The sequence below is a fragment of the Halyomorpha halys genome, unplaced genomic scaffold (genome assembly GCF_000696795.3).
Source record: "Halyomorpha halys isolate HHAL.00 unplaced genomic scaffold, Hhal_1.1 Scaffold223.1, whole genome shotgun sequence".
Lineage (NCBI taxonomy): Eukaryota > Metazoa > Arthropoda > Insecta > Hemiptera > Pentatomidae > Halyomorpha > Halyomorpha halys.
The window spans coordinates 566,084-581,311 of NW_027115445.1; the positions used below are offsets into that span (position 1 = coordinate 566,084).

The following is a 15,228-nucleotide window of genomic DNA, read 5'->3' on the forward strand; positions in this document are numbered from 1 at the left end:
ATTTTTGTCTACTGACTTTATTTACCTTTATTTAATTTTGAAAATATCACACTGATAGCTTTCTAGATTATCTTGAATTATAATTATATAATTATAAAGGAAGAAGATAGTTGACCATATGATGTAAATTGTAGAAAGATAGTCTGCCACCTTTACTATCTTCCTACAATATAATTATAAAGTTTTGTGCAGTTAGAAAGATCGCATATGTCAACATCATTTCATTATTCTTTCCATTATATAGGAGTATTCTTAACGCAATAAAATTAACAAACTATTATCACTAAACATTTTTATAATACCATTGATGTTACAGGTAGTATTAATATTAAATATTAGAATTTTTTAAGTACAGTCAAGGCCGTATGTTCATTAGATTCTGTTCCTTAGAAAGTGAATTCTAGTCAAGTCCTGCTTTATAAAAACATGTTTACTCGCATAATGTCATATTTTTATAATATACATTTTAATAGTTTAAATTATTTATTATTGAATCTAATTTATTATTTTAACAGCTTCGTTCAATAAAAAAATTCAATTTTTATTTCAAATCACAAAACTTTGAATTTGCAACAACTTAAAACGGTTCATGGCATAAATTTGTTAGCAATGTAACTCCAAAAAGCACTTTTCTAAACTGGTATAATTAATATGGGGGTAAAGATAATTTACTTAAAAAAATTAACTACTTTTTTAAAACTAACTTAACTACTTTAGTTCATGGTAATGAAAATAACTGGATTCGACCTTTCAAGCTCTAGTTAGTCAATAAATAGTCTGATTGATCTCAAACCTTTGATACCCGGACCCTTTTGATATTTTGATAAATCCATCTTTCTTTTAATGCTGCTGAGAAATATTATGAAGGATATTTATTTGTAATATAATTTATTAGGTACCAGTATGACTTATCACCAATTATATAGATATATAAAAGTGAGGTATTCAATTAAGGTGAATTTAGTTTTCAATATCAGGTTGACGATCTCTCCTATGCAGAGGTCAGGGATAAAACATTGTTTTCCTATAATTTAAATTAAAACTTCATTAAATTTTGTTTGGAGTCCGATAATATTTTCACTATATAAAATAAATGTCAACATTATCCCATCAGATTTGTAAATTGGTTTAAGTAGTTTTTGGCAGTAGTTTGCTTTTAGACCTCTTTAAATCAAATAAGCTGTGGTCCCTTGTAATCACCGTAATCATTATAACATACATACCACTTCAATCGTGCCAGCTATTTTGTCTCACTTACATAAAATTAATGTTTGTTACAGTGAAAGTGACAACACATGGAATAGAACCTCCATTAGATACACCTCTTCAATGGATGAGTGAACACCTCAGTTATGCTGACAATTTTCTTCATCTTATCATCTCTTCAGTGGGATGATTAACATTATATTATCTATCCTCTTTTGCTATATTTTAATTACATTATGTGTAATATATGCTCTGCTCCAGTACTGGTATGTTATCCTTGTAAATATATATTTTCATTCCAATTTTGTGTTTTGTTTCTTTTAATGTGTAGCTTCAATGTTCAAATTTTTAAATAACTACTAACTGAATATTTATTTGTTGCTATAACTTTTGTTACAATATATACTATGTTGCGATATTTTAGTATTCCTAATGGATTGCGAAATTGTAATGAGTAAATAGCTCACTTTAAAGTTAGTTATCTGAGAACCCTTGATGAGATTTTAAAAGTTATTTTTTTATAAAAAAATTTTTTTGGGGGTCATATTATTATCTCTTTATCAATTTATAATGTAATTTTCACATTGTTAATGTCCAATCAACTTGACCACTGCAGCTCAAATGTACTATCAAAATTTGTATACTTTATAAATTGTTGTGAATAAAAAGACCTTCTTGATAATAGATTATATACACATTCATTTAACTTTGAATTCTTGAAAATTCACCCATAAAGGTAAACTCTTATCTTTGAAAAAGCCATAAAATGAGATTCTCCCCCCTCTTCCCATTAGTTCATATAGAAAGGTCTAATAAAGTAATTTTCTGTGGCTGAAGAATCTAGTCCCTTAAAGAAGTACTCTATTCCCTTCGAACTTAAATATCAAAATTAACTAATGAATGTAGTCGTGGAATTCTGGAAAATATGACAAGCAATACACAAGGACATGTGATATAAAGTAGATTATGTTTGGCCATTCGATGAAAGGGTCGGGTATGATTTTTTAAAAATTAAACTGAACCAACCAAAGAACTTGAGTGATTTTTAAAAAATTCAGTTGTAGTAAACATGTTATTCTATAACTAAAACATTTTTTATAGGTAGATAAATTTGGATTGAATATAAAACCTATTGATAATAAGAAAAATACTGTTTAAAAAAAATATATATAGACAATTGATCTGTGTCTCTCTGCTGATATCGCCTTTCTTAATTGAAGTATAAAAATGTGTTTTTGAAACCTGAAGTAATAATTCAATGAATTTGATGATATTACTTAATGTATTTATATTATAATCTTAATATTGTATCTAAGAAAACTATTTTAAATAATGTTACCAGATGCTCGTAATATCAATTTTTTGTATATAAATAAAATGATGAATGTAGTTTATGAAGATTTCATATAATTGTTTTAAATATAAATATTTTTTGTCACCCTTGTAGTGTGTTGGTTTGATTTAAGTGTGATGTATGGTTGGGTAAGGTATGATGATGTGTTTTGATAAAGGTGGGGGTTGCTAAAGCTATCCACACCTATTACCTCTATCAATGCAACACCATTGGGGGCTGAAAAAAAAAAAAAAAGACTTCATGTACTCAATTCAAATTACCAAAAATTACAATTTTATACAAACTGCTAAATACTTTCAGAGTATTGTAGCTCTTGACATTAAATATTCTACTAGAACTGTTATCAATAGTTAAAAATTGAAAAGTATTTTGATGATTTACCATCCAATAGTACTGGAAGACTGCAGAGATTCCTTAGATCCTGAGCTTTTTGGATGAGCTGAAATATGCAAAAAGATCCAATCAGTCTTGTGGATAACTGAGTAGCTATTCCGAAATAATATGAAAATTGTGGATTGAAAATGCTGAAATAAATTTTAAATTAATGAATTTTATTGAAAATAAACTGCTAGGAATTTTCAAGGTCCCTGAATATAAATCGGATATCCAATTTAAAAAATTCAAAATGGTGATACCAATACCAATTGATACTATTAATCAAAAACATTTCTCTAAAAAAAAAATTCAAGTAAGCTTCAAAGTTAGTAGTAACAAGATTAACTCCCTATAGTCTAATAATTTTTTCCCTAATAAATTGAATAAAAAAATCAAAACTTAGAGCAAAAATTGTTAAAATTATGATATCAATAAAAATAAAATTATGTATGCAGATGAAATACTGAAACTAATACATAGTAAATAAGTTAACCTAAATCAGCAATAATAAGAATCTTTAAAAATTGTCCAGAATTCAAAATATGATAATTGTGATAATATTCTGAGAAGATGAATTAAAGTTGGTTCAATTTTTCGATTTGTTTTTTTTTATCACTTGAAAATTTCAATGGTATGATTTGATTAATATAACAATCTTCATCAGTCAGAAACAGTCTTGCATTGTTTTTTTTTTTTGATTTGATAAACTGATGGTGTACTTATTGATGTGAGCTTCCTCTTCTAAAATTGATATTGATATTTTTACTATGGCTTCTAATTTAATTCAACCACTGATTTCAGATCATAACACGTTATTATTACTTTTTTATCATTTAGGCCTATAGATTTTTCATGTAATATTTAAATATTTTTTTAACAATCTTATCAGTGATTATTATATTTAAGAAAATATGGTATACTAAGTTTTAAATCATTATTAACAAATGAAAAATTAGATAGTTCAGGAATAATTAATCAAAATATTTTTTTTCCAACTATAGAAAGTCCACTTTATATTTATTTACAAATAAATAAAATAAATATGTATTGATTTAAAAAATAATTTTGAAGAACCTGCAATGTTATTTAGCTTTAATGGTTCTTACATTTACCAAGATAAATATATCTATTTTTTGCTTAGTGTCAGTTTATACTTTTTAAATATCTGTAAAGAACACTCAATGATAGGAAATGAAAATAAAAGAAGATGATATAAAGATATTGATAATAAATGATTCTATGATATTGGAATGAATGATTCTATTGTTGTGAACTCAATTTATAAATTTGCCTTACATAACACTATAAACCATAAAATATACATTAAGATGCAATCCTCTATATTCACAGATTGAGCTAGTTTATTTATCTATCTATATAGTTTGTTTATCTATCTATACATATATACACACACACACAAAACTAGTTAATTACCAATTAAAGTTGATCTTATTATTTTCTAATACATATCTATTGTTGGTTTGAGATAGAACAGTATAACTATCAGCCTTTATCTGTATGTCACCACTATCCATTGACAAAGGAATGGAAAGGGTACATGGAAAAAAAAAATTATTAGAGCATACTGCAGACTTTATCATCTTATTGCTAATGCCTGTTGATAATGTAGTAATACGTTTTTATCAGTTGATGAACCTTCAGTTTATATTTAAGTTAAAAAAGAAAAAAAATACAAATACTCATAATATCTGTTGATAGTGTCCTGTTTATCGCATATGATTTCAGTTGTGTAACTGGTTTTGGAAAATAATTACAGCTGCATTAGAAGATCTACCAAATTAAAGAATATAGCCTATACAGTATGCTAACATTTATACCTAACCTTGAAATATGAAAGTAACATGATTGAGACATATAGGTATTTGTGTGATATTTTTTAATTACATATATTGTTTCTTAATTAAAAAAAAAATAAATATTTCACGATAAATAACTTTCTATACCAAAATTTAAAATATATCTCCCTTATCCTTTTATCCAAGAAGTACTAAATAAATATATTAGTTAATAATCTAAATAAATATAATATTAATACTATCATAAACCATTATTGTTAACCATTGAACTAAAACTTTTCCAAAAGACATTTCTATACCTTAAAAACATTATATGAAAATAGTATACAAAAATGAATAAGAAAACAGCAAATAAATAACATCATGTATCTGTTTTGAAGACATTATCCATTGCTCTTCTCATTTCTGCTTATCACTTGTACATTTGGTCATAGGTCCACTTAACTCTCCTTTGAAATTTTATGCTTTATTTCTGATTTGATTTTTTTAGGTCTATACATAACAATTTGGTTTTATCTATCATTCTTTTCGTATATGTGCATGAGTCAAAATAAATTTGATAAGTACATTTTATGTGAAAAATAAAATAAGTTCCCCTTGAATATCTTCTCAAATGATAATATTTTACGAAAAAAAAAAATTTATTTCATGACACAATCTCAAAAGATCAATACTAATTTATTACCCTTATAAATATTTTCAAATTATAATGTAATACACTGTTCATATTAAACCTGGTTTTGCTTATTCAAAATTTACAGACTTTCAACAAATTTCTTTATTTGTATTGAAAATGATTGACAATTGATTTTCACTTACTCCATTGCGGTACAGTGTTTCTATAAAATGACTTATCAAGGAGACCTTATGCAATTTAACTAAAGGGATTTGCCAGATTGATTACTTAGTTTTGTTAAATTGCGATTCCAAGGTATTATGACTAAAAAATAATTGAATTTTTTTAAATTTCTGTGAAGTGAACGAGGTAGATGTTATGTTTAAAGTAACTATCATAATATTTATCCAACATTATTAGTACATTGTTAGTAGTTAGCAAACAATTAAGGTATTCATTCTTGTTTATTTATATTCAACTAAGATAACATTTATTCCACAGTAAAAATACTATTTTAAGGCAAGAGTTATATCTATTATAAATCTTTTGAAAAGTAAAAAAATACTCGGCTGGTTAGCAAGGAACCAAATGGCAAAAGTGGTCATTAGCTTTAATAAAAAATACATATAAGCAAATGTAAAACTTTAGATAATTCTTCTTAAAAAAACCAAAAAAACCAGCAGTATGATAAAGTGAAATCTTATATTTTTATTAAATATTTCCTTAAAAGAAAATATTCATGTAAAATTGCTGTACATAATCATTCACATAAACCATTGTATTTACAGCAATCTTTAAATTATTTCTCAATAGATAACCTTTGATTTACCATTTTACCTGACTAAATATTCAGTTAGATACAGTATCCATAGATGGATTATTAGCAACAAATAAAACAAAAATAATATTTTTTGGTTAAAATTAGTTTTGGTTTATTAACTTTATTTTAAAAATTGTAAATTCCTCTATGCATCACAAAATTTGCTCCATCAAAACAAATAAAAACTGAATGGATGAGAGGCAAGGAATAACAAAAAAATAAAATTAAAAAATATTTATTTTATTTAAAAATTAACATATTTAAAATAATTTATAAAGGCACATTTTTTTTCTTTTTTAAGGCACATTTTAGTAAACACAAATTTCAACTTATATTTAGAACAATTCCAATCTAAAATTTTAATAAAAAAATCAACTAAACTTTTCTAACTGTTAAAAATTTACAAATAAAAATCTATAAAGTTATTTACATTATTAACATAAAAACTATAATTTGAACTATATACAACATTTAAATTATGAACACTTTAATAACAAGAAAGATCCTGAGTTATTTATACCTTGATTTGTTTTTAGCGTATATATTTTTTTAATGTGCTTGGTTTACACATATTTAAGTCTATCATGGAAGACTAAGCTTTAGTTCAATTTCAAAAATAGAACACTCCCGAAAACAGTCAGCTCAATAATTTATGTGTTCAACCAGGAACACTATGATTTTATACAAATTTGGCACTTAATATACAGCTGTTATTGTTAAAATTACAACTAACTATGTAATGGTGTGTACAAATTGATATCTTTTACCGCTTGTTTGTAGTAGTGTACATCATCATGTAGCCACTTGGTGACATAGGAAGTGTGTATCCCACCATAGTATGGGTAATAAGGCCTACTCCACTGGGGATAGTCATAAGGGGACGGTTCCGTGATAGGACAGCACATCGTATATGGCCTGTAAAGGAGGTCGACAGAACTTGTTACTTCTGGGGGAGGTGTGGGGTGCTTGATGAGGCAAAGGGCAGTTTCTTGCACGCTCGAAGGCTGCTCGGGCACATCCAAATCTATAAAGGTCCTCTTCGGGGAGGGACTATCTTCATAGTCGAAAGTATCCAGCCTACGTTTCTTAGACAGGTCTAAACACTCTGCTTTAGCTTCATTTCTTAACGCTTCCTCCTCGTCAAGCCATTGTTGAAGTTGCCTCCTGTGAATATTGAACTTTTTCATAACTGCCCTTTGGTCAGAATCCTGGTGATATGCATCTATGACCTGCAATTTAAAGCTAAGTGAATAGAAATGTTTCCTACTAAGAGCAGCACAGGTGAAATCTAAGGCCTGATCTTGATAATATAGAGAGCCAGAACTACTCAAATCATCTTCTGAGTCTGAAGTCTTCTGCTCTGGGGAGGAGGGTTCAGGGGGTGGTATACTGCCCGCACTACACGGAGAGCTGACGTCGAGCTGTCTGGTCGCAGCGAGGTTCAAGGCCACTGCTTCCCCTTGTTCTAAAGCGGTACATCTCAATGTTGATTCCATTTGTAGCCATTTCTGGATCTGTCTTCTATGTATTCCGTATTTCCTGGCCGTGGCACGCTGATTACCCCGGCAGTCCGAATCCCTGCGGTAAGAATCTAAAACCTGCAATTTGAACTGTGGTGAGAAGATTCTTCGAGATCCGCCCTTTCCTTCCTTGCTAGTCCTACTGGGGGATGGCGCCCACTCTTGCCTGACACCGTGAGCCATTATGTGCGTTCAGAGACAGCGAGGTGCTAGCGGCTGCCCCTCCCTCGACTACACTGACTGTCGGCAGCTCGGAGTGAGGCCGAGTTATAAGGAGCGCTGTTGCCAGATCTACCCTCTCACCTCTATCACCTCTTTCATTTCCAACCTTAGCTCGATTATTATTCTCAACTTACTATTATAATCTAACTCACCTAATTCTAGATTATCACTAAATGCCTATTATAGCCTCCTAATTACTCAATATCGACCCTTGAAAAAGAAGATCCGGCAACAGGGGTCGCCCACATGTGACCGCGCTAGACAGGGCGACGCCAGCCTTCCCCCACCAGCACAGTTTTTTACATTCCCTGACATTCCACTGCCTCTCGCTCTCTCGCTCTCCCTCTCTCCCTCTCCTTCTCTCGTTCTCACTCTAACCACTATCTGGCTGTGTGTCCACAGTACTCTCCTATCATCAATCTGCCCCAATATAAGTTTACTAAATCTATAACTGTCCAGATAACATTTTTAAATCAATTTTGTTGTTTTAGATTTCCCACTAAAATTTATTTCCTATTGCTGAGCCATTCTAAATTTAGGTTAAATGTGTTGTTTGATATTTAGAGTTCAATCTTATCTGAAGTGATATATCTAAAATATTTTATGTATAAAAAGTTTTGAGTTGCTTATTAATGCAAGAAGGATTTTTAAGCAATACTGATACGATACTAATTGAAAACCCCATATAAAATATGGTGCCAATATCACTTCTTGCTCTTATTATGCATTTCATTATTTTTTATTAAACTATGCATGAAGTGTTGAAGCTGAAAAAGCTGTGGCTGTCTTGATTTTGATGTCTTGTCATTTTACTATTTTTACACAACAAATTTTTATTTTCAAAACAAAGAAACTTTATTTTTCTTCTTCAATTTTTATTTTAATTATCTATCAATGTTGTAGTGAATAAATTTACTACATGTAGTTTATAAAAAAAAACCAACTAAGAACTATAGATTCTGGAATAACTCTACTCTCAGTAGGGTGGGAGATGTTTCCTTCTTTAAATAACCCAACAGAAGGAAATTTTAAATATTACAATGAATTGTTGAAAATACCAATAATGTGCATAATTTAATTTAAAATTTTATTAATAATTTAATCAATAATCTCACTATTTTATTTAAATTTTAAAAGTTAAGGTGTTGAAGTAAATGACGCAAAGCGGGCGTGACGCGATGCCTTGTGCTGTGACTACTGTCACGTAATAGATCAGACCACTTCTTCCTACGTTGTTACCTATTTCTAACTGCGCTGCCATCTTTTTTAACCCTTCAGGATATATTTCAAGGGGATAAGCGTGAATTAAAGGATAGAAAAAAATACTAGAATCATAACAGCGGGAGTACCGAATTACCTCTGCTTAGAGTTGTCGAGTTGTTGAGTAAAATCGAAATTAAAGTTTTTCAAAGAATGTTGACCATTGCATGAACAATAACTTCTGGGAAATCATTCCATTTATAAATATTTGAATACTGAAACTCTTTTCTAAAAGTAAAATTAAGTATTTATTTCTTTATTTTTAGGACTTCTTAATATAATTTATTGGTATTCTTAAATTCATACTTCTTGTTCAATTTTATATTTATATTGATATAAATTTATACTATTAGCAATCTATCAATTAAATTTTATGTTTTGTATTTATTGCAGAATTGAAAGGATTTCTTTAGGTTTCGAATTTAAATAAAGAACATAGTCTCCACTACTTGATATTATAAAATATAAACTTTTTATGTTTCTTCTCTTATATATATCCTCTAACAGTGTTTTATAGTTTAAATTTTCATTTTACTAATTTACTTGGATTTTTATCCTTTAACTATAGAGTTATTTTAAGTAAAAAGGTTTTGAAATGAATTTAACAATTAGATTGTTTGTTAGGTGTGACTTGTTATTTGTCAAAGATAAGAGATATCTTCCTTCGGTAAATTTCTTCATGCGTCCTTGAGGGTCAGAGGAAAGGTCGTAGGAGTACTTCAATCGCCTATTTTAAAGACAATCTCTAATGATATTATTTTTTTCATTTTCGAGGGTGCGGAGAGTCAAGTGGCGTTTTATCACCTGCTGCGTCATCAGTTACAAGAACAACCTGCTCTAACCTGTTGCAATGAGTAAATGAATCTTTTAAAAATATAACAATTATATTATTGAAATCAAGGGGGAATAATGAACTCGATTATTTTGGGCACCAAAATTTGGTTTTTTGAAAATAAATAATGAACAATAGGATACAAAGAATATTAAGAGGAAGTGTGGAATAAATTAAAATTGAAATAAATTGTACATTTAAGATACGTTATGGGTATTTTTATATTTGTATATTATCTATATGTATAGTATTATGTGTTTTCTTTCTTATTTTGGTAGGTACCTGTAGCGAGAATCAGTTCGAAACAAATTAAAATATGGAATTTTAATCTAATTTTTGAAGAACTCTGATTTAATTTTCACATTTCAATTATTAAGAAAAAAACAAGTTCTCCGTTTGTCACTTTAAAAATATAAAGTGGGACATAAAGGCATACTTGTCAATGAAAAGACATAAGTTACTATAGCCAGTAAAGTATGAAAGCTATAAGCGACAGAAGTCGTAATAAATCTAGAAAAGAAAAATACATATTAATGGTATAAACCCAATAAAGTTATGTATAATATTTTCCGCAACAACGCCAAAGTTCGAAATTGCTGTTATTTTAGCTAATACTACATGGAGGATTGGAATGACGCGAACTTTAAACGTAAAGGTTTTTATTTCTAAGCTCCTATCGGCAGTTGTGACATTTTTTCCTATTAAAAAATATAAGTCTTAACTTAAAAAAGTATTTGAAAATTCCAGTGCATTAACTGAAAAATTTTAAAGTCCTAATTGTTGGAAATGATAATACGAGTACCCATATAGCAATATGGGTAGGGAGCCCAATCTTGAATAGTTGAAATTATTTTTATTAAAATTAACAAACCTTTTTAGTATTTTATATTCCAAAAAGAGAAAATAAATTGTTTTACCATTCCTTCTTAAATTTCTGAACTGTTTAAAATAAAAAAAATTGTTTTTTGAAAATTAACAAAACTTTTTCTATTGATTTACGTTTTTTTTTTTTTATGACAAAACCTTTTTAATTATGCAGCATTCTTCCAAAAACTTTTTTAATTATGAAAGATGTTTCAAAATAAATTACTTAGCAGTATTTAAAGAAGGGAAATAGTGCCCCTATTTGTGTGAATGTTTAGATGCATTAAGATTTTTTTAATTTACAACATTGGACCACAACCGTTTAATTTAAATATGTTCAAACTTACTGATTTCTCAATATACTTGTAGAAAAGAAATTGAAATATTTATATGTACTAGTTTATTTAAGAAATCAACAAGATATTGTAAACAGCCTAAAGACTGATGGCTGATTATTGAAACGAACAGAAAAAAAGGTAAGAATATTTTTTATTATTATAGACAGAGAAGAAGCAGTTTTAAGAGTCATTACGTTTATTAGTTCTTATCAGCATCCGCTTCAGATGTTTTGTTTGCTTTTTACTCATAGGAGTGTTCGAAAATACCATTCATTTAACCTATTTTGTAACAATAGTAGATCCAAAAATAGACGAAAATTATTTTTTCTTGGAAACATTCTGTTCCCTGTAAATACAATAGGCGTCTTGATTATATCTTTAACTGAAAAAAGAAATTGTACATAAAAATTTATATTATTAAAACTGTATTTTTTAGATTGAAACTATTGATTAGGTTAGTGGACTCCCTCCGAAAACGTCAGAATTCGCCATTGTTTCATAACAATAGGACCATTCAACAAGAGTAAAAAATTAATTATACAAAGATAACCAATACTTATTTACTTATGAATGTTAAATTGCTGCATAGATGTCGCTAATACAATTAATAACAGGCATACCAAAATTGATCTTTTTATTTTGTAAGTAAAAGTAAAACCTTGGGAAATATCTTGAGGAAAGGGTAAACATTAAGTTTTATAGCAACTTGAAGCGAACAACTATCGATTGATGTCGTAGACATTGTCGGTAGCATTCCCATAATAAAAAAATAAATATAAAAGCTTAATTAATTAGTTTAACAAAAGAGAGTGTAGGTACATGAGAATATAATTTTAAAAATTAATGAGATAGAAGGACTTTTCTAATACACAATTTAGGTTTTATCACATGATAGTTGTTATTATTTTTTAAGAGTACTATGCAATTAAGGAAAGTATTGGAATCAGGGCAAATATTCAAAGTGCATTGGCACCCACTGTAGAAAAAAAATTGTAAGGTAATTAAATTTTGAGAAAAAAAGTCTAAATTGTAGCGGTATCGGCAAAGATGTGGCGGATTAAAGTTTTTTTCCTTTTCCTAATTCGTTTTACATTTGGTTTATTAATTTTTGGAATGATTCCATATTTATATGTCTCCTGAAGCATTCTAGATGCTCTTTTTGAAGAATGAATGAATTTCCCAAAAATATATAAATTAGAATATTTGCCTTTTTTAAAACCAAATTTTAACACGTTGTGGATATGTATTGGAAAATATTATCGAATATTTCTGGAATTTTGAAGATATTCGCTATGCCATTTTGTAGGAGCTGTATACTGTGTTAGTAAAGCGTGGTGAGGCTTCCAGTGGTCCCAGACTGCACGGCGCCCTAGGCCGGGGGAGGGGAGATGATGGAAGTATCCTGGCGTCTACAGCTGTGGATAACAGGTTGTGGTGGGGGGACGCCAGAGGTGGAGTTGGGGAACTTGCGCTCCTTGGAGAGGAAAAAAAAAAGGTTTCGGTAACAGGGTAGCGGCCAGTTCTCTCAATGACAATTGAAACTGAAAAATTTCAACACTGACAAGATCTCAGGTACCGTGGCGGGACAAGGAAGGGGCTTCGGATATAATTTCTAACTATTTTTTTTTTATAACTGGATGGTCTATCATTATGCTCATTCAAATAATACAGCGAGTAATATTTTTGTCGGCTATAAATTAGGCTAAACCTTTTAAAATATATAAATGTCCAATTAGCAGGAGAAGGGCAGGTAGATGGAAGTTTGCAAATAGATAAAATAAAATAAAATTAAACAATATATATAAACAATACAATTTGTTAAATATTATGGTGAAATGCTAGTCTCAGGAATAAAAATTTGACAGGTTTTGGTCGCCAGGACAACGATAAAATTATATAAAAAATAATTAGCTTTTCTCTATTCGAGTGAGTATTTTTATCAATATACAATACGTTAATATAATTTTGAATAATAAAAATATAGAAGTGAATGTAAGTTGATAAAATCTAACTTTTCCTAACATAAGGGGTATTCATGATGTGTTAAATGTAAAATGTTTTACCATGTTAAATGTTATAAGAATAGGATTCAGGAAGTCATGATAAATCTTAAATGCAAAGGAGCTCCTAGTGGATTTTCTGTGCGACTTGTTTTATAAACTTTCCTTCCAGGACTTCATATTATTGTTTAGTTCTAAGTTTTGACTAAAGTAATTTATTACAACATGCCTAAATTTAGTGAAAAGTTGAAGTTATGTGAAAGTTTGGCCACTGAGTGTATTGTTGATCTTGTGAACTTGTGAGGAAGAGAATCAAGATGAGCAAATAGACAACTGTCATTACATTATTATAATTGTCATCCATCATCCGCTTTAACATGTTAAACTAAAGATCATGAATACCCCTATAATAAATTGTAGATTGGACTTGACAATGGACGGATATCCAAAACGTTGTCTGGAAGATTAAATAAAGAGATAAGAAGTAGAAAGGGTTTTTCTCTTGGGAAAATAAAACAAATAGCGCAAAATGTTTTGAACCCTGAGATGCAAATTAAATGATGAAGATACAATAATCTCTTAAGTCTAATGACTTATTATTTAAACATTTTTTTTTTTATTGGTGTCGGATCTGGGAAAACACTACATTTCAGCCTTCTCCAAACCAATGCTGGATGTCTCTGGACCATAGATCCCGTGATCGATCTTGTTAATTTTTTTTTTTTAATAATTTATTTATTGTTATTTACAACTGTATACACATATATACAACAAGTAAATTTGCTGTAGGTGAGATAGTGACATGATAAAAGATGGAAGAAACGGTATCTGGTTCTGGCCAAATAGGCAACATATGGAATATTGAGGTCCTGATGGATGACTTGATTTGTGACAAAGTAAGGAGCATTAAGGATTTTGGACTGTAAGGATTGGATTCTGGAAGATTTTGATGGTTTAGTGGAGCCCCAAAGCTCAACTCCGTATGCCCAGATATTGTTAATGTTTAACTTTATTTTTTTTTACTATATGTTAGCTTTCAAATATTTTATAAACTATTTATTGTAACTAGATTTTTATAAAATATTGATTTTAACAGTGTTTATTTCTCTCGTAAACCTAAAAGTGCTTTGGTCCCACACTTGATTAAAGACTGCTCATCCTCCAAGTCCACTAATATTTCATAAGTCATTTACTTCAAAATAACTCCTAAAAAAGTTTAATAAATGGTACAGATAATAATGAGACTTCGCTTGACCGAAAATATTGAGATTTAATTTAAAAGCGAAAATCTTCTTACAAATCAATTAGTAAAAAATATTTTGATTGCATTTCATGACTTCTCTCCTCTATGTTTCCATTCATTTAGGATAGTATTTGTGCCATGTGAACTGAAGCTTGGACTATTCTTTCATGTATGGGGTTTAAAGTCCCCTTCAGGTAACACCGTTTTCACGTTGGGCTGACCTGCACCCTACCCAAAGTATTTTTGTAGTACCGGCGCCCATGAATTTTATGATCATGAGGTAAACCTATATAGCACCTATATTTAGTTACCTCTATAGTGGTAAACCTATATAGCACCTATAGACAATTACCTAAAAATTAGTAAACCTATACAGCACCTATATTTAGTTACATAAATAGTGGTAAACATATGTAGCACCTATATACAGATACCTAAATAGCGGTAAACCTATATAGAAGCTATATACAGTTACCAATATAATGGTAAACCTATATGATAGGTACTATAAAACATATATCATATCAAAATGTTACCTCTCCCTATTTCATATACTTTTATACATATACAATGGCCACAGTACTTTGATATGAAATATATTACATGCAGAGACTTTTTTATGGTGAATGAGGGTTGTCATTCAAAATCCAGAAAGTTGGGAAATGAGGATATTAAACCCCAAATTGCTTATGAGTGCTATTTCCCATAGGGCCAGTTCTCCAAAAATGTTTAGAAAAAGAGTAAATTTCAGAAAATATCCA

The 15,228-nt window shown here is 29.3% G+C and overlaps 1 protein-coding gene and 1 long non-coding RNA gene across 2 annotated transcripts; both read right to left on the minus strand.

The window, feature by feature from the left end:
- Positions 1 to 2,521: 2,521 nt before the first annotated feature.
- Positions 2,522 to 4,698, minus strand: LOC106679821 (uncharacterized). Its single transcript, XR_001343030.3, has 3 exons — positions 4,370 to 4,698; positions 2,942 to 2,999; positions 2,522 to 2,776 (listed from the first exon to the last, which is right to left on the minus strand). It is a non-coding gene; the product is annotated as an uncharacterized lncRNA (long non-coding RNA).
- A 1,773-nt stretch (positions 4,699 to 6,471) lies between these two features.
- brk (brinker) lies at positions 6,472 to 8,212 on the minus strand. Its single transcript, XM_014419164.3, has one exon. The coding sequence runs from the start codon at positions 7,889 to 7,891 to the stop codon at positions 6,917 to 6,919; it is 975 nt and encodes a 324-aa protein (XP_014274650.1). The 5' UTR covers positions 7,892 to 8,212; the 3' UTR covers positions 6,472 to 6,916.
- Between the last annotated feature and the right edge of the window lie 7,016 nt (positions 8,213 to 15,228).

Coding starts and splice junctions, on each gene's coding strand:
- brk (XM_014419164.3), bottom strand. CDS start 7,891: ATGGCTCACGGTGTCAGGCAAGAGTGGGCGCCATCCCCCAGTAGGACT.